General features: G+C 33.9%; 3 protein-coding genes across 4 annotated transcripts; all 3 read left to right on the top strand.

The window, feature by feature from the left end:
* The first annotated feature begins 5,041 nt into the window (after window positions 1–5,041).
* Window positions 5,042–8,519, top strand: LOC113846024 (V-type proton ATPase 16 kDa proteolipid subunit-like). Of its 2 annotated transcripts, XM_027473820.1 has the most exons (4): window positions 5,063–5,258; window positions 5,368–5,653; window positions 6,468–6,523; window positions 8,249–8,519. In XM_027473820.1, exons 1-3 carry the CDS (start codon window positions 5,183–5,185, stop codon window positions 6,493–6,495), a joined length of 390 nt encoding a protein of 129 aa, XP_027329621.1. In that variant the 5' UTR covers window positions 5,063–5,182; the 3' UTR covers window positions 6,496–6,523; window positions 8,249–8,519. The 2 variants fall into 2 exon arrangements, with proteins under 2 accessions (XP_027329620.1, XP_027329621.1); XM_027473819.1 differs by lacking the exon at window positions 6,468–6,523 and having other exon boundaries at window positions 5,042–5,258.
* A 10,050-nt stretch (window positions 8,520–18,569) lies between these two features.
* Window positions 18,570–19,673, top strand: LOC113874306. The gene is made up of 2 exons (XM_027512541.1): window positions 18,570–18,889; window positions 18,995–19,673. Exons 1-2 carry the CDS (start codon window positions 18,570–18,572, stop codon window positions 19,671–19,673), a joined length of 999 nt encoding a protein of 332 aa, XP_027368342.1.
* Window positions 19,674–19,701: 28 nt separating this feature from the next.
* LOC113874305 lies at window positions 19,702–21,020 on the top strand. Its single transcript, XM_027512540.1, has 4 exons — window positions 19,702–20,007; window positions 20,319–20,385; window positions 20,480–20,600; window positions 20,702–21,020. The coding sequence occupies exons 1-4, from the start codon at window positions 19,702–19,704 to the stop codon at window positions 21,018–21,020; spliced, it is 813 nt and encodes a 270-aa protein (XP_027368341.1).
* The last annotated feature ends 2,338 nt before the right edge of the window (window positions 21,021–23,358 follow it).

Here is a 23,358-nt window from a genome sequence, read left to right as displayed (position 1 = left end):
TATTAAAATTTTTTACATAACTATAAAAAATTCAATGAATTTTTAAGCTTCTTAAAAAATTGAGAAACATTATTAAATTTTTTAATATTTTAATTAGAAAAAAGTCAAATAAGTGTTTAACATTATCACAAGCACGTAAATCAATTAGTAATGAGTTGTTTCAATTTAACTTATAATTTCGAATTCAAGTTTAGCAAATATAATGTTAAATTTTTAAAGGTAAAGTTTTATCACTCATAATAATTCTATCTTACTCAAATAAAATTAGCTCTAGTAAAAAATAATTGTAATTTGAAAATAAAAAAAAGAAGGTATTTAACATTGTTTTAACAAAAGATTTAAAATGGATTAACTTATAGTATTTTTAATTTTTTTTAGAGAAGAGAATTATATAATTTTAAAATAAAAAAGAGGTAATGTAATATATGTATTTTTAAGAAATGGAATGTAATTTACTCTAAGTTTTATCTCATAAAAGGTACGATATGATCATTTTATTGCAATTTAAACTCTTAATTAACTTGCCTTTTTTATAATTTTTTATTAATTTAACTTTTAATATATCAATTCAATAATTATTGAACCATTTTACCATGAACCAATATTTTTACCAGTTCTAAAATAAAATTATTATTTTTGTTGAATGATAATAAAGTAAAATAATATTAAAAATAAAATATATTATTGCCATTAGTGGTTGAACTTATGTTATTTATGGTTAAATTATGCTTATAATTATTTAAGTAATTTAATAATGTGATAAAATAATTTTGATCATGCTTAAATTATAAGGAAATTTAGAAAAAAAAAGAATTGTTATATTTATAAATTAGTATCATTTAAATTAAGTTTAATTATATTTTTGTGATTAGTCCCTACAAATATTTTTGTTAAGACGTAGCCCCTCTAAAGTTGATAATTTTAGAATTGGTCCCTGTCATTAATCCTTCTCTGTTAAGTATTGAACTGACTAATGAAGAGTAAGCCTAGCACTCCCGTGGTGTCACGTGGCCATTTTAAAACACAGTCACAGCCTATATAGCATGTCACATCATTTATTATTTATTATTTTTATTTAAAATTAAAATTTATAAATAAACTTCTGAACCCATTTTATATATTTATAAATAAACCCTTCTTCTTCCTTAATCAACTCCTCTCCGGCAGCCCCACCTTCCCCACTACCCTCACCCATCATCTATTAACACTCCCTTGAAAAAGATACACCAGTGCACCAAAAAAATTTGGAATTATAGCTAAACTTTATATTAAATTAAAACATTTAACATTGCCCTTCCACCAAACGAACCCTAATGTTATGGCCCTCCACCATTATAGGGAAACCCAAACCCGATCTCCCTATTCCAAAGTCCATGTCTTCAAACCCATGTCCAAGCCTAAGGGGTGTTTGACGTCACCGTCAACTCCACCCTTGAACCCTTGCGTTGCCGCCATGGGGGCCATTGTCGGCAAGGGGTGCTCCTGTGTCGATGTCACAGCACAGGAGGATGGAGAGGCAGCAGCGTGGTGGGTGCGGGAGCACTTTGCGTTCTTCCAGCTAATGCGAAAGGGGAGAAGGATAGCTTGGTCATTTAGGAAGAGGAAGGTGGAAGCGTAGTGAATGGCGTGGAAGTTTGAGAAGGTGGAAGCAAACTTGGTGAGGACGAGAGGGTTGTTTTGGACACCAAGTTTGAGAATGAGTGCGTAGATTTGGGTGAGAGTGGTGAAAGTGTTGCAGGAGCGAAGAAGAGCCAAGCATATTTCTTCTGCGACCCATGTTTCGTGGTGTCTAGAGGAAGTTGGAGCCATGGAATAATGATTGCAAATGATAGCTTGGTTAATGGTTTTGGAGTGAGGGTGGAAGAGGGGTTGGAGTGTTGGGTTCCATAGTGAGTGGGCTGAGGGTGATGGTAGAGGTTAGGGGAGGAGGAGGTGAAGCTGCGGGAGAGGAGTTGATTGATAAAAAAGAAAAGTTTATTTATAAATATATAAAATAGGTTCAAGAGTTTATTTATAAATTTTAATTTTAAAATAAAAATAATAAATAATGTGACATACCACCTAAGCTTAGATTGGATTTCAAAATGGCCATGTGGTGTAACGTGGAGTGCTGAGCTGGTTAGAGCTAGCTCAGCATTTAATAGAGTGGGATTAACGGTAAGAACTAATTTCAAAATTACTAATTTTAGAAGAACTACTTCCTAATAAACATATTTATAGGGACTAATTACAAAAAGTCTTATATTTATAAGGATTAAAAATATAATTAAGCCTTTAAATTATATAGATAAAATAAAATTTTTGTCGCCAATAGTTATCTTATCTACCTCAAATATGTTGCTTACAATGAAAGATATATGTAATCTAAAAATGTATATATATTAATTTTAATCAAAAATAAAAATTGATTAAACAAACTAAGAATTTGGTAGTTTAAGCAAATATTTTTTTAGCATGAATAAAGGAGACTTTAATGCTAATTAAATTTAATGATTAAATTTAACTATTTAAGAATTTAAATTTAGTCTTTTGTTTTTAGAAATTTTAAATAAGAAAAGGTTAGTATATTGGCTTAACCTACTCATTACATATGTTATGTTAAGTTAAAAAAATTTATGAATTGCAAGACTTTCAATTGTTTGTTCATATTTAGATTGTGTAATGAAGTCACCTTTATTTTTATTTAATTAAATGTTTGAATCCTAAGTTGTAATAAGGTAAAGCATCCAAATATTTAAATTTCTTAATAAGCTTGTCTACAAATTTTTTTTGTGATAACATAATGCCATTACACTTTTTTATTATTTTAACATCCAAAATTATATTGCTTCACCTTTATTTTTTATATTAAATTTAGAAATAATAAATTGTTTGACATTTATTACCACATCATTGCAAGTACAAAAAAGTGAACTTATTATTCACATACGAGCATATGATCACAAATTCACCATTTACTAATTTGGTATACACAAATTATTACTAGTCAATATTTAATAAAAAAATAAATAAAATTTATTCCATCCTTTTAGTACATGCTTTAAATCGTATAAAATTTGTTAAGTTTATACACTTTATTTTGTTTGTTTAAAAAATCTCTTAGCATAAAATATTTATTTTAAAAAGATTTTTTTTAATCTATTTGATAAATTACTAATTTTAAATTGAAGCTAATGTTATCAAAATTTGATGTTAGTGTCACATAACACGCTAGGTTACATACAAAATTTTTGTCATATTCATCTAAGTTAATTGTGACTCGTACTTCCATAAAGTGGTTAAATTAGGAAAGCATTGAAATGTGATTGATTTTTTAAATTTTATATGATTAAAATTAAGTTAATTGTATGCTCAAGATGACAATATGATATTTTAATAAAAGTCTTACTTATATTGCTATTAACTTTCTTATCACTTAATTTTAATTGTATCCTGTTAATTTTAATTTATATAATTAGACTCCAAAACAAATATAGTTATGAAGTTACGTCTCAAGATATGCAAATATGTTTGCATTCTTAGGATGAGAAATATTAGTATCATACTATTTAACACATCTCTCACTATTGAATAAAATTTATTAAAAATTTTTAAAAATAAAATAAAAATATTAATTTAGAAGTGAGAAAGAGTGAGATCCATATAACTTTTGTAGTTTTTAATAAGGATTGAACAAAACATAGTAAACAAATACACCATGAGAAAAGTAAGTAGAGAATCAAAGAATTTTCTTAATCATTAGAGTAGTATTACAAGAACTTGGCCCATCATGACTAAGGGATCATAAAATTAGTGACTATCCTGTCCTTACATGAAAAAGATGAGTGTAATTTTATAAGCCAAAATATCAAAGTCCTAGAATTTAAATTTATTCCAAGTTCAAGAGGATATCTTGTATCATCGTATATGTAATTGTATTCTCTTTAGTAATGTTTAGTTCAAAGATAGAGACACTATAACAGAGACATATAGGCACACTTATCATGTTTGACTAGTATCTCGCTGGAGAGACAGAGACACAAAGGACACATAGGATACAAATTTGAAGGACACTAGTATACCTCTTAAAAAAAAGGAATACTAGTGTCCCAGCTTTAGAGACACGGAGGGTAGACTTTTGAAAACAAAAATACCTCTCATAATTTTTAAAAATTGCATAAATTACCTTCATAACTTTTATATCCAAACACAATACAAGATGTAATACACCACATTCTGTTCTTACTTTCAAACACAATATACAGACACAAATATTAGTGTATGTTCTTCATTGTTTCAGTATTTCTATCTCCAGTGTCTAGGAACAGTATCTAAATATTACCTTTTATTTTCTAATTACAATACTATTTATTGAAAATCAAGTTTTTGTATTAATTAATTACACAAATTCATACTATTCAATGACATATTTTAAATTATAAAATCTTGTTTACTACATTCATGATTCTTCTCAACTATTGAAAAGATGGTTAATGCTTGATATTTTTTATAAAAAAATATAAAAATAATTTAATACAAATGTGAGAGGATACAAGTTATTAATTTAAGAAACTATATTATTTTATTAAACCTCTGATGATTAAAAAAAGGGTATGATTCATTGTTTATAGAATATAATATAATTTTTTAAATTTGAAACAATGGTACATTTTAAATTTCTCCCATAAAAAAGTAAATTATTATTTACTTTGTTTAATGCTATAAGGAGAGCCCAAAGAAAAAATGGGGCCAAGCCCACCCTATGAAAAGCATTACCTCGATGGTGGCCCCAAGAAAATTTGAAAACACAAAACAAATAAATATTTATTTTAATCTTTTGAACTGTTAGCATCAATTAGATTAATTTGTTATTTTGCCAAAGTTTTGCTTTAACAATTGATTTTATAAAATAATAATTATTTAAAATAAGGTTTTTCTAAGTGACTAAAATAATTACGCGTATAATATGAAAAACTGAAAAGGGCACTATGGTAAAGTGGGTGAACACGATTCTTCTGGCTCACTCCAACAACCTGTCTCCACCTGTGACAATCAGAATAATAAATAATTATTTTCCCCAAGTCATCGAATTTCTATATTGCACGATTCACATTGATCCGATCTATCGTCTATCTATTTTATCACATCAATTCCATTCATCTTGCAGAGAAGAGTTGCAATAGTTAGCGTAACAAAGCAAACGATGGCAGGCTTCAGCGGCGACGAAACCGCTCCTTTCTTCGGCTTCCTGGGTGCCGCTGCGGCTCTCGTCTTCTCGTGTTCGTCACACTCTCTTTTGTAATTTTGAATTTGAATTATTTTGATTTTGAATTATTGTAATAAAATGATAATTGAAATTATTATGTTTTTTATTTTATTTTATGTCAGGTATGGGAGCAGCGTATGGAACAGCGAAGAGTGGGGTGGGAGTGGCATCGATGGGTGTGATGAGGCCAGAGCTAGTGATGAAGTCGATTGTGCCAGTGGTTATGGCTGGTGTGTTGGGTATTTATGGGTTGATTATAGCGGTTATCATTAGTACTGGAATAAACCCAAAGGCTAAGTCTTACTATCTCTTTGATGGCTATGCTCACTTGTCTTCTGGCCTTGCTTGTGGCCTCGCTGGTCTCTCTGCTGGAATGGCCATTGGAATTGTTGGTGATGCTGGTGTCAGGTATTTTCCCCTTATCTCTCCAATTCAAATCAGAGTTCTGTCTTAGGAATTCACTCAATGAAAGTCGTCATTAAAGATTGACACATGTTATTGAGACAACTCCAATTTTAATTAAATAACAACACCAAAAGTATGTATGAAACTGCACTGAAGTTTTGTCCTGTAAGTAATTACACATTATAAATTAAAATGTGTAATATAGTAAAGGACAAAACTTAGGTAGAATTTTTTAGGTGCTGTTTTTAAATTGAAGATGATGTTAACTTATTATATTTTAATGAAAAAGAAAGTATTTGTTGCATTTTTGTATCTCAAATGTAATGAATAATTTATTTTTCAATAAAAACTTTATTTTGGATCCTTAAACTTAGCCTTATTTACAAAACTGATAAAAATTAGAGGTTTACCATGTAAAAGGTAAACATCTAGTGTTATCATAGATTACTAAGGTAGAAATCTAGTTTTAATTGAAAAGCAGTAAAAAATTGTAACTAAGAACCTGCATTCAAGTTTTGTCTCAGTACTAAATTGGTTCTTAAAATTATAAGTATGAGTCAATTTACGTTTTGAAATTACAAAAAATTATCATTTTAGTCCTTGATATTATCAAATATAAGTTGTTTTAATTCTTATTATTGTAATTTTAGAAATGAAAATGATTTCTGCTTTGTAATTTTAGGGACTAAAATGACCATTATTTAATAATTTCAATGACTAAAATGACATCTTTGTAATTTTATAAACTAAATTGACCTGTATTCATAATTTTAGGGATTAATTTGATGAATTACTCAAACTAGATTTTGCTTGTAAGGTGTAAAGGATGTGAAGGGCAATGTTAAACTGCTTTGGTTTTTGCCATAACTCCAAGTAATGAATATCTTCTCTTCCAATGAGCTGAAATTTATTATATTTTAAGTCTCGTAAAATGTACAGTGTTTAAAATAGAGTTTTAAACGTCACATACTTCTTATTGGTAGTCATTGTTATCCAATAGGTAAGTATAATTTCATATTGATGTTGGTCCAATTCATTGAAATGTTTACATTTGCAATTTTGTCTCATGTTAATTTAGTTGTATGCTTTTTGTCCTGCATTATTCAAGCTCATTTCCTGTTCGTCCTGAAGAATGTTAGCAAAAGGAATATGAATTGAGTTTGTATAATTTCGGTGTTGAATCATAAACTTTACTAAAATCAGGACTAAATTGTGAGTGAGAAACATTTTCAAAAACCAGTTTGCTATTTTGAAAAATATAAACTTTTCCTCACCACTAAGGTTAAGTACATACATTACATTTTTCTGTTATTCATTATGGATTTGAACAGTCATTTCTCTACATGCATACAATGGAGCATTCTTTTTGGTGATGTGGAAATTTATAATTACTAATACTGGCTAGATAAGCATATTTGACTCTGTCAAATTGTTTGCGTTTGGAAATTGATGCTCACTTTAATTCCTGCTATCCATGTTGTGTATTTGGGTGTTCATTAACCATTATATATTGCTGGAGTGTAATATGTTTTAAAGTATGTTGTCTTTGTTAATTTATGGACATGCAAATTTTTATGCATGTTGCCTGTGTGGTTAATGTGGAATGAGCTAATGAGATTTATTCTTACGATGCTTTTAGTTCTGTTGTAGTAGTTTATTTATTTAATAAACCTGCTGCGTCTCTTTCTAGTCTACATTTTTTTCGGCAGAAAGGGTGAAGTACTACTGTCAATCTAATCAGGAGGGATGACTAGATTGACCTTTTTTATATCACCTGTGTTATGTGAATGAGGACTTGCTTTCTCCTTGCAATTTCATAACAGTTTTACCTTTGGATATAATTATCTGTTTTAGAATTCCAATTATGGAACTTTCACTTTATTTCATATTGTTTTTGTTTAAGAGAAAGGCAAATGCTTAAGGTGCTTGTCAAGGAATCAGTAGTGAAAAATAATTGGGAAGTGTAGTTATTCACTCCCCCTGTAATGTCCAATACGCTCTTAACGTAATTTCAATTATGGAACTTTCACTTTTAGAATTTCAATTATGGAACTTTCACTTTATTTCATATTGTTTTTGTTTAAGAGAAAGGCAAATGCTTAAGGTGCTTGTCAAGGAATCAGTAGTGAAAAATAATTATTGGGAAGTGTAGTAATTCACTCCCCCTGTAATGTCCAATACACTCTTAACGTAATTTCCAGTACAGACTTTTATTTAATGATTCCTTAACTTAATAGGACAGTAAAAGAAATATTCACTGCAAACATTTTCAGCTGCTGCCCCCTCATTCTCCCCCTTAAAATAACTGTTGACAATGCAAGGATGGTGTAGAGAACTATGCAACCATTTTCAGATGCTTAATGCTTATTTGGTTCTTGGGGTTTCTCTATTTGATGCTTAATTTATTCCCTTTTGGCTGTTTTGCATGCTGTTTTTTTCGTTTTATGCCATGCCATCTTGACTTTTCGCCTTCAATTTGTGTGCATGTGTGTGAGAGCTCACAGCTAAAATTATAATCTCTTTCATGAATCTATGCAATACATATGCCATTGTTAACTAAATGCCTGGACACTGAGTAAGGTGATACCTTTTTGTCAGGGCCAATGCCCAGCAGCCGAAGCTGTTTGTTGGTATGATTCTTATCTTGATTTTTGCTGAAGCTCTTGCTCTCTATGGCCTCATTGTGGGTATCATTCTCTCATCCCGGGCAGGCCAATCTCGTGCAGATTAAAACAAAGTCAATTCAGTGATAGCTGGTAACAAGTAAATTTTAATATCAGGCTTGTATTTGAAATGGGAGATATTTGACTTTAGTATATTACTATTATTGCTATTATTTAATTTATTTTCGTACACAAACATGTATCCGGACAATGTTAGTTTTGTGAGGTATTTTCGTTTGGATTTTTGGATGCCTGCATAATGATATGATACTTGTTTGTCGTGCAGACACACTGCAAATTATTGACTCCCATCTTAGAATTTAAAACCATTGGTGACCCACCAATATGATCTTCTAACGCATGCATCATTGGAATCAGCATTATCGTGAAAAGGAAAACAATAGTTTAGGTAAAGGATTCAAAGGAAAGCTATCACATCCCGTTCCAATACGAAAAATCTCAGATGCCTCATAAATCGATATTTATATATTGCCCCCTCAGGAAAGCTTTCAAACATGATGCTTTGATTCTTGTTAACTGTGGTTCGATTCTTATTAGCTAAACCAACTTGGTTGGCCTTTGTGGTCGTCATGCCGATGAGTGCATGTATTCACTTACATATCAGCTATGTACTCTAGATATAATATAAAATACTTAGTAGAGATGTAAAACTAGTATTATTTTTCCAAGCCTAAAGCCCAAGTGATGCAAATAGAGAGTAAAGAAATCAAATTATTGACACATTTGTGAGCTCAGAAAGGAACATCAATTAAAAGTAAAGTGGCATGCGTCGACTATGTTTGAGATATGGAAAGGGTGAAGGGGTGGTGTAAGGGGAGCAGGGGACTTGGTAAGTGACCCAATTTTTGAGATTATTTCAATGAATGAAATTGAATGCAATATGAATTTCGTTGCATTATGAATGACGTTGGGTCAGTAAGCTTTTTTCTGCGATGACCAAAATCAATTTTATTTCGACTCTTAACAATTTAGCTAATTTGTACAGCTGAGAGAATCGATTCGATTGGAATTGAAAAGGAAAATCATTACCATCTAACAGCCCTTGAGTTTCTACGATCTATTTTATGCTTATCAATGCAGAAATAAAAGTTCTAGAGTGTATTTAGATATTAATCAATTTCATATTATATATAACTTGCAGCGTTTGAATAGATTTACATGTAAATGAATTCGATATTAATTCATATACATAATTATACTTTGGCTTTTTTACATAAATAAAAAAAATTTAAAAAATTTATTATGTAAATATCCTCTATTAGAAAAGTTTACAATTGTGTCGTGAAAATATAATAATGAAAATCGACTTTGGTTACAATTTTTAATCAAGTTAAAATAGATATTGATTTAAATTGACTTTTAATTATTTATTTTTTTGCAAAGAAGTCAATTGTAGTCGAGTGGAATTGTTTTTACTTTCTTTTAAAAATCAATTTAAATTAACTTTCACTAAATTGTTACACTAAAATTAATTTAAATAGAATTTTGTTTAAAAAAGAAGTCAATTCAAGTAGATTTTAATACTCATCCCTTTGCTCGTTCCTTATAAATAAACATACAGCTTTCTAACTTTGCATTAATTCTTTTGAAACTTTGACACATTGAGTGTGAAAATTTTATTAAAATGACAGAGAATGATGTTCATATGCTTATATATATAATGGTGAGACTGTAAACACAGTAGAGGGAGAGACATTTTGTTGCGACAATTAGGCTTGGTTAGTTGTCCGTCCACCAATTACTTTGCTACAGTTGGAGAGTCAAATACTGGAGGAGTATGACGGAAACAACATACAAGTATCAAAATATTCTACAAGATGTAGTTAATATTGGGCCAAATGGTTTTTGATATAAAAGGTGTCGAATTCAAAAATATGAGCACATTGATCACATATTTAGTTATTTTAACTCATTTGCTGAAGCTCGTACAATAGAGCTTTTTGTTGAACTACAAGGTGATCATTTTAGCTCTAAAGGTTCAGCCCTAGATCTATCAGCTTCTCCATTAAATCGAGGTTCACTAGTTGAGATGTCCCATTATAACGTGTACAATTCACATTATGAGGTAGGTTCTTTAAGTTTCGAGCACTTTGTTAGACAGATTGAAAAGCCATCACTAAATCCACAGGAAATGAGACAAGACAGCTTGGTTAGAAATTTTAATTTTATTGTGGCATAACAGGATGATGAAAATGATGAAGAGGAAGACCTTCATGATGAAGAAGATGAATAGTTATTTGATGTGCAGAATTTGGATGAACATTTGATGTCACATCTCAATTCTAATCTTAATCTCAATCTCAACAGCGTCCTAGTCACTACTGAAGAATTGGTTTAAATGCAATGCATTATAATATGAGTGGGTCTGGTTCAAGTTTGAGTATAGGGGAGAAAATGATTTGTCACTTGGTCAAGTATTTTGCACCAAAGATGAAGTGATGTTTGTTATTAAATATTACAACATTATAAGAATTACAACATTCGAAGAGATGTTCAGTATAAAGTTTATGAATATGACCACATAAAATTTCATTGCAAGTATGTGAAGTTTGACATTGACTATAATTAGAGTATACGTGTCACTTTCTGTCAGAAATTGTAGTTATGGGAAGTGCAAAAATTGACAGGACCACACATGTGTCTTTTCAAAGTCTATGAATCAACATGCTCAGATGGATTATAGTATTATCTGTGCCCACGTATACCATATGATACAAGCAGATTCGACGACAAAAATCAAATCTCTACAAGTATGAGTAAAGTCAGAGTTGATGTTCAAGATGACATATAGAAAAGTGTGGTTCATCAAATAGAAAGCTATTGTTATGATATATAGAGATTGGGAAGAATCGTATAATGAACTTCCAAGATGGTTGGGTGGCTTGCAGTCTTATATGCGAGATACTATTGTCCAAATGCAAACTAGACTATTCTATGTTGGTGATGTTGTAGATTATGGTTGCTTTATGTTCCATCATCTTTTCTGGACTTATCCACCATGCATAGAGACATTCAAATATTGCAAAAAAATGATTTCAATTGATGGAACACACTTGTATAGCAAGTATGGTGGAACATTGTTAATGGTAATTGCTCAAGATGGCAACTCAAATATCTTGCTAGTTGCATTTGCAGTAGTGGAGGGAGAGACAAAAGCATGGTCATTTTCTTTTAGAAATGTTTGTCAGCATATGACACCACAAGAGGGCATTCTTCTCATATCTGATAGGTATCATGCTATTAAAGTAGCTCTAAAAGTTACAGGGAGTGGGTGGCATTCCCTTCAACTTATCATGCATACTGTTTATGACAAATTGCGTCAAATTTTGCTGTAAAGTTCAAGAATAAAGATATAAAGCAATTGCTAATGAATGTAGCATATGCAAAGACTGAGCATAATTTTTTGTACTAGTTTAGAGCATTGGGCGATATGGACCTCACGATGTGTGCATGGGCTAACAACATACTGTGTGCAAACTGGGCTCAATATGTCGATAAGGGTTATCGCTTTAGGCACATGACTACTAATTTATCTAAGTGTATGAATGTGGTCATGAAAGGCACTTGCAATCTTACCATTACAGCCATAGTTAAGTCAACATATTATCATCTTATTGAGTTGTTCTTACAAAAGGGCACAGAGGCAAAGACACAACTTGCAAGTGGCAAAAATTTTCACAAACCTATTAAATGCAATTGAGGAGCATAGGCAACACTTTGGTAACATAAGTAGCACTCGAGTGACCTGCGTTGCTTTAGAATACTTGGTGTTTGAAAGAGACAACATAAGAAGTCATGGTCAATAGGAATTCATGGTGCATATAATAGAGCGATAGTGTGACTGTGGAAAATTTCAAAAGTTTCATTATCCATGTCGTCATGCACTCACTACATGCTCTAATGCTTGAAGAGATTGAATCTCTTTTGTTCACGAGATTTACACCATGGAGTCCATGTTTAATGTGTATAAAACACAATTCTTTTTTATTCCTAATGAAGATATGTGGCCACCATACAGTGGCATTCCTATACGGCCAAATCCTGCAATTAAGTGAATTCTTGAGGGTTGTCTGATTTTCACGAGGTTTTGCAATGAAATTGACACGACTTATTTGAGCCAAGAAAAATAATGTGGATTGTGTAGAGGTACCGGTCACACCAGATGGATATGCCAATATGCTCCATCCACTAGTTAACATAATTGATTCGTTGTGTTATGTAGTAAAAGTAATATTGTTAAGTTTAATTTGTTGCAATATATCTATTATTTATTGCCTTATTTCCTCATGTACGAAGAGTAATATTATTAAGTTTATGTAACTACTTTCTTAAGAAAAATTTGTTTTCTATCGCCTTATTGTCTACCATCTTTCGATGTATTTAATCAAGTTAAGCTAAACTAAAATACATAACTGATATATTTCAAAGTACATAAAATTTAAAGTTGATTAAAATTAAATGTCTCACACCACCATGTTTTAATAATAAAACCACCAAAGTCCATACATTTAAAAGAAAAGGTACATAAAATTAAAAGTCCTAAACTACCATGTTTTAACAATTAAAACTATTACATAAACTAAATTAAAAGTTTACCATACTAATCGATTTGAATCACTATGGGCCACGCCTATTGTGTCTGGGGCTAGCAATATGACTCTTTATTGCACAGCGATGACATACAATTTGTTGCACTGGTCTATGATGTATGTGCTCCTCTTGCTCATCCGCTTCTTCATCCTGGTCATCTAATTCATCCTCTTCCTCCTCTTGATGTGAGCCTTGAAAAGAGGGAGTATGAATATGTGTTGGTAATGGTCAATAGAAATGATCTGGTGGTTGAACCTCTTAGGTGCATGTGTACTAGATGAATATAGCCATGCTATAACCTCAACATCTGACATGAAAGGTGGAATGAAAGATATATGTTGTGCAATATCACTCTAGCCCAAACTTATGACAAAATGCTGCATTGAATTAGAGTGACAAAAGAATCTGACATGAAATAATGACTAGGGCCTGCCATAAATTGCTAGGTCAGAGTCATACATGGTTTGGCTAAGGCTTGGCACGAACTGGTGTTGAGAAGGGCTAACTATGTACTACTAGTGGGTGATAAATCCATATTTTACTACATTTTTAGTATAGTTTTTGTTAATAAATAAGTAGTAAAGTACCAAATAAACTTTGAAATACCATAAAAATGGCATTAATATTCATAATTGTGTAAATAGTTTAAAATTTTAGATTTTATTCCAATTCTGGACAATTTGACTCAAAAAGACTTAATTTTTGTGCAGAAGCTTGAGCTAAAACTTTGAAGTTGATATTGAAGTGGAAAAAGTAAAAAAGATTGCTTAAAGGGCAAGAATCAGATGATAAGTGCTGGGCGTAACCACTTTGAGTGCATAGAATTAACACTTTGAAGAAGAAAATCCATGAAGATCAAGTAAGTAGCAACTCCAAGTGTTGAAAGTGAACACTCCAGCAACAGAAATTCTGAAGAGTCTTACGCGTGTTCACTTTCATTATTGAGAGTAGCCATGCTCAAGACTAATTTACTCAGACACTTTGTGCGTGGACACTCTGGTCACAAAAAATAGCCACTCGAAGTTGCGCGTGTTCATTCTGCCTATTTAAAGTAGCCACACACAAGACTTATTTGCACAAAATACATGCGCGTGAACATTCTTACTCTTAAAAGTGTCCATGCCAAATAACAAAATTTTGAAAATCACTTTTAAGTGTTAAATTTGGATGATTTGAGTTCCTTCCTCAGCAATAGAAACTTCTACAACACCTTTCATGTTATAATTCTTAGAGAATTAAAGTGTATAAGTGAAAAAGGGGAAAAATATTATAAATAGAAGTGAAGAGCTCAGATTTGGGGACTTTGATCCTTTTTTCATTTTGTAACTGTTTTAACTTCCAAGAGAAGTCAGAGAGAGAGATTGAAAGTGACTTTCAAGCTTCATTGCTAGAGGAATTAGGGTGAAGATTAGGTCTTAGAAGATGTTCTTCTGCTCCTTGTCTTCTTCTTCTCTTACTTTTTCTTCTTCCATTGTAATGTTCTAAACCTTTTTTATTAGGGATCTATGGATCCAGATTTAATACTATGATATAATTTTGGATCTGGACCTTGAGATTTTAATTGAATTAAGTATGTGATTCTGTTCTTAATGTAGTTGGGAACTAATCCTTCATTCAATTGAGTTTAGAGGAATCTTCATCAATAGAAATTGAGTTTATTTCTCAGATCTGAATCATATGCCTAGGTTATTGAGATCTTAGGAATAAGTATCATACTCTAGTAATCCTATAATTTTTAAAACTTAATGTAGTATTTGATTGAATTTCACCTAAGGAATTAGGGAGGTTTATTTAGGTATTAAGATCATTAAGGCAAAGAATTGTCCTTTGGTTAAAGAAGTGAAATTGATTATCAATCAATTAGAATTTTTAAGAGTCCAGAACATGATTACATTGCAATTGAAAATTTGGTGAAGTGATTCATAACTATTTTCTACATAGCATTTTCAATATAAAATTCGTATTCTGTTTTACAATATTTTATTATCTTTTATTGTTCTTATTTCTCATCTTTTTACATGTTACAAATCTTTCAAATGAATTGTATGGTTCAACTAATTATCAATTTGTAAAGTGGTAATTGAAAATAAGATCCTTGTGGACGATACTTGGGACTCATATTAATTTCTAAAATTTTATTACTTACTACAACTACTTAGTACATTTGCTAGTTCATAATTTTACACAAAGAATATTGTTGTATTCTGAATTGTAACAGTGGGTATGTCATGACATCAAGTATTAGCTAAGTCTTGACATGAAGTGTTGGCTAGGTCCTGACAGGAAGTACTGGCTAGAGTACATGGTATTGGCTAGTATACATGATGTGACTAAGGCTTAGTTCAGTGGCTACACTGTGTTGGGATCTGCATCAGTTGTATATGGTCATCATCATCACGTGGCTCATCTGGGTTTTGGCGTCTACTAGCACTTGTACCAGCATGCAAACCACGCAATCAGTAGGGTGCCATTCAATCACAGCAAATTGGATAAGATTAATCACAAATGCCCATACATCAACCTTATTATAAATAAAACAATGTGTAACATTCTTCACCTCATTGTTGTTGTAAGGCATCCACCTAAACTAAAAGAATTGATAATAAATATTAGACTAATAAGTTTTATAATTGAATAAAAGACTTAGTACCATATGTCATATTTTTACTTACCTTATTAATGCCAATTAAATCAATGATCCTCGTATATTGCAACAACTTATCTGTGTGTAATCTTGTTGATGACTTAAAATTTCACCTAAAATGAATATAATTGAATTTCATACTTGTAAATTTAACATATATAAATAAAATATTATAAAAAAAATAAACATACCTCAATGCTAGTGGAAAAGTGAGTGGATGATGGTGTCTAGGGCTAATTGAGGTATTATGTACTATGCCTAAGATTGTAGAAGAGGTAAATAACCCGCAATCTCAGTGACACTATATTTCACTACACGATAAAGCTCACGATACAGGGATCCTAGAATAGCAGACCCCCAATTATAGTTTGAAGTCCCAATAAAATCAATAAAAAGAGTGAGCCACTTCATATAAACTCTAAATCCAAATTTATTTGGGAATAATACTTTACTTAATAGCACCATTATATACGCTTTGGTGTAACAAATAATCGTTTGCTTAATAGTATTGTAGGGTAATACTCCAAATGTATTTGTGAACCAGTGTAGATTTACAAAGAATCCTTTTATGTTTGCCTCATCTAGAACTACTCCAAGTAATCTCCACACAATGCCCATATATCTCGATCATAAAATTTCTCCCACGCTCCAATGCAACCACTGACAGGGAGCTCATTTACATACAAGCCTAACTGAAACACAACATCCTCCAAAGTTATCGTACATTCTCTGTATGGAATGTAACGCTCCAAATTTTGTAAATAATATTTTAATTACTAATATATATATATATATATACTCGTCTACATATTCAGACCACCATTCAATACACAACATCATCACATACATATGGCAATAGAAGAGGGTGCATTCTGGGTTGCAGCTTCGCTATAGTGAGATTCTGCAGAAACCAGAGTGCAATTTTCTTTGAAATTTTTGCTGTAGCGAGAGAGGTGTCGTTGCAGCGAGATAACATCGCGACTAGAGGAGTATTTTAGGTTTTTAGGGCTTGGGAAATTCATTTCCCATTCCTCTCCTTGAAATCTCTTGAATTCTCTCGATCCTAAACTCTTTTAACCAATTAAATTGCCTCTAAAGCCGTTTGAGAGTAAGATTAAAGGTTGGGATCACGTTTGGAGCATTTGGAGGTAAGTTTTAATGGCTAGGGATTCAGTTTTCATCCCTCTTCCTTATTCTTTCAATTTCTCATGGAGTTTTCATGTGTTTAGGACGAAATCCATTTAGAGAGCATGTTTATCGTTGATTTTGTGTTTGGGTCTTCGATTTCAAGTAAGGGAGGACTCTACCCTATCTGTTATACTTAAAATTTGTTTGTATGATTATGTTTGTGAATGATAATGATTGGAATATCAGAATATTAGTGTTTTAATGAAAGTGATTTGATTATACTGAGATTGTGGTGAAAAGATTGCGTGGATTATAGTGTGATGGATATTAAGCATAATGTGTGTGATGTAGAAATTGATTAAATGGAGTGTTAATGTTTAAGTGTAATGTGATTGAATGTTGGCATACGTGCCATGTGTGAAATTGAATGGTTAGAAATGTGTGTGAATGACATGTTGGTTATGTGTGAATATGTTGGAAACTATGAATGGTTCAGCGATATACTAGAGGTGTGGAAGATAGGGGCAGTAGAAAAACCATGGGGAAGAGAGAGTGGTGGTGACACCAACAAAGAGCGTGAGTGTACCACAGGCTACACACTCTCCTCCTGACTTGACCTCTGACTAAAACCTTTGCGGGGGGTTCAATACCGCAAACATTCGATTCGTGGAGCGGGAGCTATCCAACGATCATACATGCTGTGAAACTAAGTAAGTCCCTGAAGTTGAGAGCATCAAAAATCATTGATCACAGTGCCACAGTGAGCGTGGCTACGTGCAATGAGGGCACGTGTATGTGGATTATTTGTTGGTGCAGTGAGCGCACCTGTTTGTGAATTGAAATAGAAAAGTATTATTTGTGTTTGTTGATACTTGATTGAGTTATGTTAGAAAACATGTGTGAAACATGCAAGGTGAGTCTTTGTATTTGTGTGTGATAGTGTAGAGTACTCACCCTAACATTTATTTTTTTGGTGACCAAGACGATCAGTATCGAGTTTAGTGAAGGGATGAATGAGATTGCTATAGGACTTAGAAACTTTATTTTTAAAATTGTGATGTATTGATAGGTCCTATAGCAATGATTTGATTCAAATTTGTAATTCATCCTCATTTTGAAGTGTTTTTTTAAACTTATGCATTGTGAACTATTTGAAATGAAATCTTTATTTATTCCCACTTATATGAAATTTATTTATTTGAAAATTAAATTAAAGTGTTACAATTTTGGTATCGGAGCAGTTTATCCAAACTGGACTGGAGTATCGGGCTGAAATGTCTAAGTTGTGTGTTGATATATTTTGTTTACCTGAATTATAAATTTTGTTATTGATCTAATGAGTTAAAGTGTAGTTTGTTGAATTATTTGCTAGCTTAGATTAGAATGACTGATAGAGGTGGAGGAGCTGAAGTCACCAATGACCTAGAGTGAATGACCCAAGTTCTGGAGGCCTTAGTGCATAACCAAACTGTGGAGTTTGCTGAATATTGAGGGTTGTTTGCCTTCACTAGGCATAATCCTCCTAAGTTTGTGGGCAAGTTTGACCTTGACGGAGCCTAGAGGTGGTTAGCTGTTGTGGAGAAGATTTTGCATGCTATGGGGTACAAGGAAGAACACAAGGTGACTTATACCACCTATATGTTGTGTGGGGAGGCGAAAGACTGGTGGAGGTTTGCCAGTCAGACCTTGCCACAAAAAGGTGGTTATATTCAATAGGAGGCTTTTAAGGCGAGCTTCCTACGGAACTACTTTCTCTGAGACTTGAAGAAGTAGAAGGCTCGAGAGTTCCTTGAGTTAAAGTAAGGGAGTATGACGGTGAGAGAGTATGTTGTAAACTTTCAAGAACTAATGAAGTACTAGTCTCACTATCAACATGAGGAGGAGAGGAAGACCTTGCGCTCAGTTTGAGCACGAACTGAGGCTAGATATTCGAGTTGCAGTTAGCGTGTTTGAGCTGACTGACTTGCTCACTCTGATAAGCAAGTGTAGAATATTTGAAGCCAATGCCAAGGGCAAGACTGTAGACACTAAGGGGAGTGGTTCAATGAAGCAAGACAGAAGACCCCCTAGATTTTTAAAGGGGCCGTATTCGGGCTCAAGTAATTCTCAGTACAGAGGAAGTTTATCTCAAGAGAGGAGCAATGAGAGTGCCTCTGGTTCCGACTCTTTCAAAGGGCCGATCAAATGCTTTAGGTGTGGAGGACCACACATGCTAAGAGATTTCCCATAGCCACGGATTAATTATGGTAATTGCGGAAAGTTGGGAAACACTGTTAATGTGTGCTGGGATGCTAAGAGGAGGAGCAGTGCGAGCACGAATCAATGGCCTGAGTCGAGAGGGAGTACGGGGTTGAGCGCGAGGCCATGTATAGGGCCAAAGCCGTGCATTCCTATGAGGGTCTTTGCTATGAGTGGGGTAGAGGCTTCCCAATCTGAGGAGTTAATTGAAGGTAAATGTGTAATTAAAGGCAGATTGCTTGATGTGTTGTATGACTTGGGTGCTATGCATTCCTTTGTTTCTGTGAAATGTGTGAAGAGTCTTGGTTTGTATGTGATAGAATTGCTGTGCAATGTTGTGGTGACTACTCCTAGGAGTAAACCGGTTGCAACGTCGTGGGTGTGTTTGGGATGCTTTATAATGGTGCATGGTAGGGAATTCGAGATGGATTTAATTTGTTTGTCTCTCTCCCAATTGGACGTAATCTTGGGGATGGATTGGTTAGCCGCCAACCACGTGCTGTTGGACTGTAGAGAGAAGACATTGATTTTTAATGCGTTAATGACTGAAATTCCAAGGCTTTTGAGTCAAGGTGCGTGGGAGAACACGGTGAGTACTAAGGCCTTCATGGTCATGTTCTCGCTAGAGGCTGAAAGTGGAATGGAGCCGGAGTATATCCCAGTGGTGAGAGATTTCTTAGAAGTCTTACTTAAAGATGTTTCAGAGTTACTGCCAAAGAGAGATAGAATTCGCCATTGACCTCATTTTGAGAGCAAGCCCAATTTCTATGGCACCAAATAGGATGTCATTAGGGGAGTTGGCAGAGGTCAAAAAGCAAGTGGAAGATTTGTTGCAGAAACAGTTCGTGAGATCGAGTGTATCACCATGGGGAGCATCAGTGCTCTTGGTGGAGCAGAAAGATGGAACTATAAGGATATGTGTGGATTACTGGCAGCTAAACAAGGTGATAATTAAGAACAAGTACCCTCTTTTGAAGATTGATGATTTGATGGATCAGCTGAGGGGAGCTATAGTGTTTTCAAAGATTGGCTTGAGGTCGGGGTACCATCAGATCAGGGTGAAGAATGAGAATGTACCTAAGACGGCAATCAGGATGTGATATGGTCACTACGAGTACTTGGTGATGCCGTTTGGAGTGACCAATGATGCGCCTACTGTGTTCATGGACTACATGAACCGAATCTTCCATGAGTTTTTGGATAAATTTTAGTGGTATTCATTAACGACATCCTAATTTATTTGAAGACTACGGAAGAACATGCTGAGCACTTGAGGATAGTTTTGCAAAATTTTGAGGGAGAGATAGTTGTATGCAAAGTTCTCCAAGTATGAGTTCTGGTTGTCTCAAATTCAATTTTTGGGACATGTGGTGTCTAAGGATAGGATTACGGTAGACTCTACAAAGGTGGAAGCAGTGACTCGATGGCTGAGGCCGAAGAATGTGATAGGGGTCCGCAGTTTTCTGGGACTAGCAGATTATTATAGAAAGTTCATTTAAGGATTTTCTAAGAAAGTTCATTGAAGTTAGTTTCCTAAAGCTGAAGGTGAAGTTGACTTAGTTCTGCTTGACCCAGAGCGAAAGTTTGATGTGTATTGTGATGCGTTTGGGCATGGACTTAGGTGCGTTTTGATGCAAGATGGGCGAGTGGTTGCCTATGTCTCAAGGCAATTGTGTCCTCATGAAGTCAACTATCCAACTCATGATTTGGAGTTGCCATAGTGGTTTTTGCACTCAAGGTGTGAAGGTATTATCTTTATGGAGTTAGGTTTGAGGTGTTTACTGATCACAAGAGCTTGAAGTATCTGTTTGATCAGAAAAAGTTGAACATGCGGCAAAGGAGATGGATGAAATTCCTCAAGGACTACAACTTCACATTGTCTTACCATCCTGGCAAGGAAAATGTGGTAGCCGACACTTTGAGCAAAAAATCATTGCACGTGACAGCAATGATGGTGGAGAAGATGGAGCTGATTAAGGAGTTTCGAGACATGAACTTGGCTATGGAGGTAAGGCCAAAGAGTTTGTATCTCGTAGTGACGACGATTCACAATGACTTCTTGGTATATGTCCGAGATGCTCAGTAGAGAGATGCTTTCCTGTAAGACATGATGAGGCAGAAGAGTGAGGTAAAGGACTTAGAGTTTCACTATGATGAGAATGGGGTAATCAAGTTCCAGAACCGAGTGTGTATTCTCTAAGTGGATGAGTTGAAGCAAATGATGCTTGAGGAAGCACATAAGAGCAAGATGAATTTTCACTCCGATGCGACCAAGATATACCAGAACCTTCGAAAGAGCTTTTGGTGGAATGGGATAAAGAGGGATATTGCAGAATATGTGGCTGGATGCCTAACTTGTTAGAAGGCGAAGGTAGAGCACCGACGTCCACTTAAGTTGTAGCAACATCTGGAAATCCCGGAGTGGAAGTGGGACATTATTTCTATAGACTCTGTTTCTGGTTTGCCAAGAACTAGGAACAACAATTATGCTATTTAGGTGATAGTGGATCAATCAATATGAAGTACAAATTAGAGCAATTGATAGACTTGTATGTGAGGAAGATAATCAGGCTGCATGAATTGCCGACTAGTGTGGTATCCGATAGAGACCCGAGGTTTACCTTGAGGTTTTGGGAGAGCCTGCAGAGGGTGTTGAGCACTAAGTTGAGGCTTAGTTCGACTTATTACCCACAGACTAACAGTCAGACGAAGAGGACTATCCAATTCCTAGAGGATCTGTTGAGAGCCTATGTGATTAAGCAGCAGGGAACTTGGGAAGAATGCTCATCATTTGTAGAGTTCATATACAACAACAACTTTCATGTTAGCATTGGGATGACACCATTTAAGGCCTTGTATGGACGGAGGTGTAGAACCCCTTTGTGTTGGTATAAGACTGGAGAGGCTACTCTATGTGCACTAGACATGGTTCAGAAGCAAAATAAGCAGATTAAGATGATCAAAGAAAAGATGAAGGCTGCATAAGATCGACAAAAGAACTACTATGATAAGAGGAGAAAACCCTTGGAGTTCCAGGTGGGTGACCATGTGTTTTTGAATGTCTCACCTGTGACCAGAGTTGGAAGAGCTCTGAAATCTAAGAAGCTATCTCCTAAGTTCATTGGGCCATTTGAAGTGTTGAGTATAATTGGTCCTGTAGCGTATCAGATAACACTACCTCCGAATCTCTCGAACCTACATCCGGTGTTCTATGTCGGTTCAAGTAAGAAAGGACTTGTCCTATGATGTATACTCAGTGAGGATTGCGGACCACCGTGTTAAGCAGTTGAGGGGCAAGGAAATCTTATTGGTAAATGTGATATGGAGCTCAAATGATGAGGGAGACGCCACATGGAAACAGATAGTAGAATGAGATAGTTGTATCCAGAATTGTTTGTGTAGTTTGTATGTTTGGTTGAATTTCGTGAACGAAATTTCCTAAAGGAGGGGAGAGTTGTAACACCTCGAATTTTGTAAATAACATTTTAATTACATATATATATATATATATATATATATATATATATATATATATATAAGATTGGATTTGGTTGGATTAATTGAAATTATTGTCTAAGCGTGTGCAGCAGGGTGTTCTCGTTGTAGCGAGAAGGCCTTGGGCGAAGGGAATAAAACTATTGCGTTCTTGCTATAGCAAGTTGGGTTGCAGCCTCGCTGTAGCAAGAGAGTCTTGCTGTAGTGAAATTCTACAAAAATCAGAGTACAATTTTTTCTGAGATTTATGTTGTAGTGAGAGGGGTGCCACTGCAGGAAGGATCGCAATCAGAGGGGTATTTGAGGGGTTTAGGGTTTAGAAAATTCATTTCCCATTCCTCTCCTTGAAATCTCTTGGATTCTCTCGACCCCCAAACCCTTTTTCACTAATTAAATTACCTTCAAAACTGTTTAGGAGTAAGATTGAAGGTTGGGATTGTGTTTGGAGCATTTGGAGGTAAGTTTTAATGGCTAGAGTTTCAATTTTCATCCCTCTTCCTTATTCTTTCAATTTCTCATGGAGTTTTTCATGTGTTTAGGATGAAATCCATTTGGGGAGCATGTTTATCATTGATTTTGTGTTTGGGTCTTCGATTTCAGGTAGAGGGGGATTCTACCCTATCTCTTATGCTTATAATTCATTTATATGATTATGTTTGTGAATGAGAATGATTGGAATATCGGAATATGAGTGTTTTAATAAAAGTGAATTGATTGTAGTGAGATTGCAGTGAAAAGATTGCGTGGATTATAGTGTGATGGATATTGAGCATAATGTGTGTGATGTAGAAATTGATTTGATGGAGTGTTAATGTTTAGGTGTAATGTGATTGAATGTGGACATACGTGCTATGTGTGAAATTAAATGGTTAGAAATGTGTATGAATGACATGTTGGTTATATGTGAATATGTTGGAAACTATGAATAA

This window comes from Abrus precatorius, unplaced genomic scaffold (assembly GCF_003935025.1).
Source record: "Abrus precatorius isolate BTA unplaced genomic scaffold, Abrus_2018 Scaffold8, whole genome shotgun sequence".
Classification (NCBI taxonomy): Eukaryota; Viridiplantae; Streptophyta; class Magnoliopsida; order Fabales; family Fabaceae; genus Abrus; species Abrus precatorius.
This window is presented reverse-complemented; position numbering and strand designations above follow the sequence as displayed.

Coding starts and splice junctions, on each gene's coding strand:
- LOC113874305 (XM_027512540.1), top strand. CDS start 19,702: ATGGCACCAAATAGGATGTCATTAGGGGAGTTGGCAGAGGTCAAAAAG. Junction 20,008..20,318: donor TCAGGGTGAAGAATGAGAAT/GTACCTAAGACG, acceptor GTCTAAGGATAG/GATTACGGTAGACTCTACAA. Junction 20,601..20,701: donor GTGGTTGCCTATGTCTCAAG/GCAATTGTGTCC, acceptor TTATGGAGTTAG/GTTTGAGGTGTTTACTGATC.
- LOC113874306 (XM_027512541.1), top strand. CDS start 18,570: ATGAGGAGGAGAGGAAGACCTTGCGCTCAGTTTGAGCACGAACTGAGG. Junction 18,890..18,994: donor GGGCCGATCAAATGCTTTAG/GTGTGGAGGACC, acceptor GGATGCTAAGAG/GAGGAGCAGTGCGAGCACGA.
- LOC113846024 (XM_027473819.1), top strand. CDS start 5,183: ATGGCAGGCTTCAGCGGCGACGAAACCGCTCCTTTCTTCGGCTTCCTG. Junction 5,259..5,367: donor TGCGGCTCTCGTCTTCTCGT/GTTCGTCACACT, acceptor ATTTTATGTCAG/GTATGGGAGCAGCGTATGGA. Junction 5,654..8,248: donor GTTGGTGATGCTGGTGTCAG/GTATTTTCCCCT, acceptor CCTTTTTGTCAG/GGCCAATGCCCAGCAGCCGA.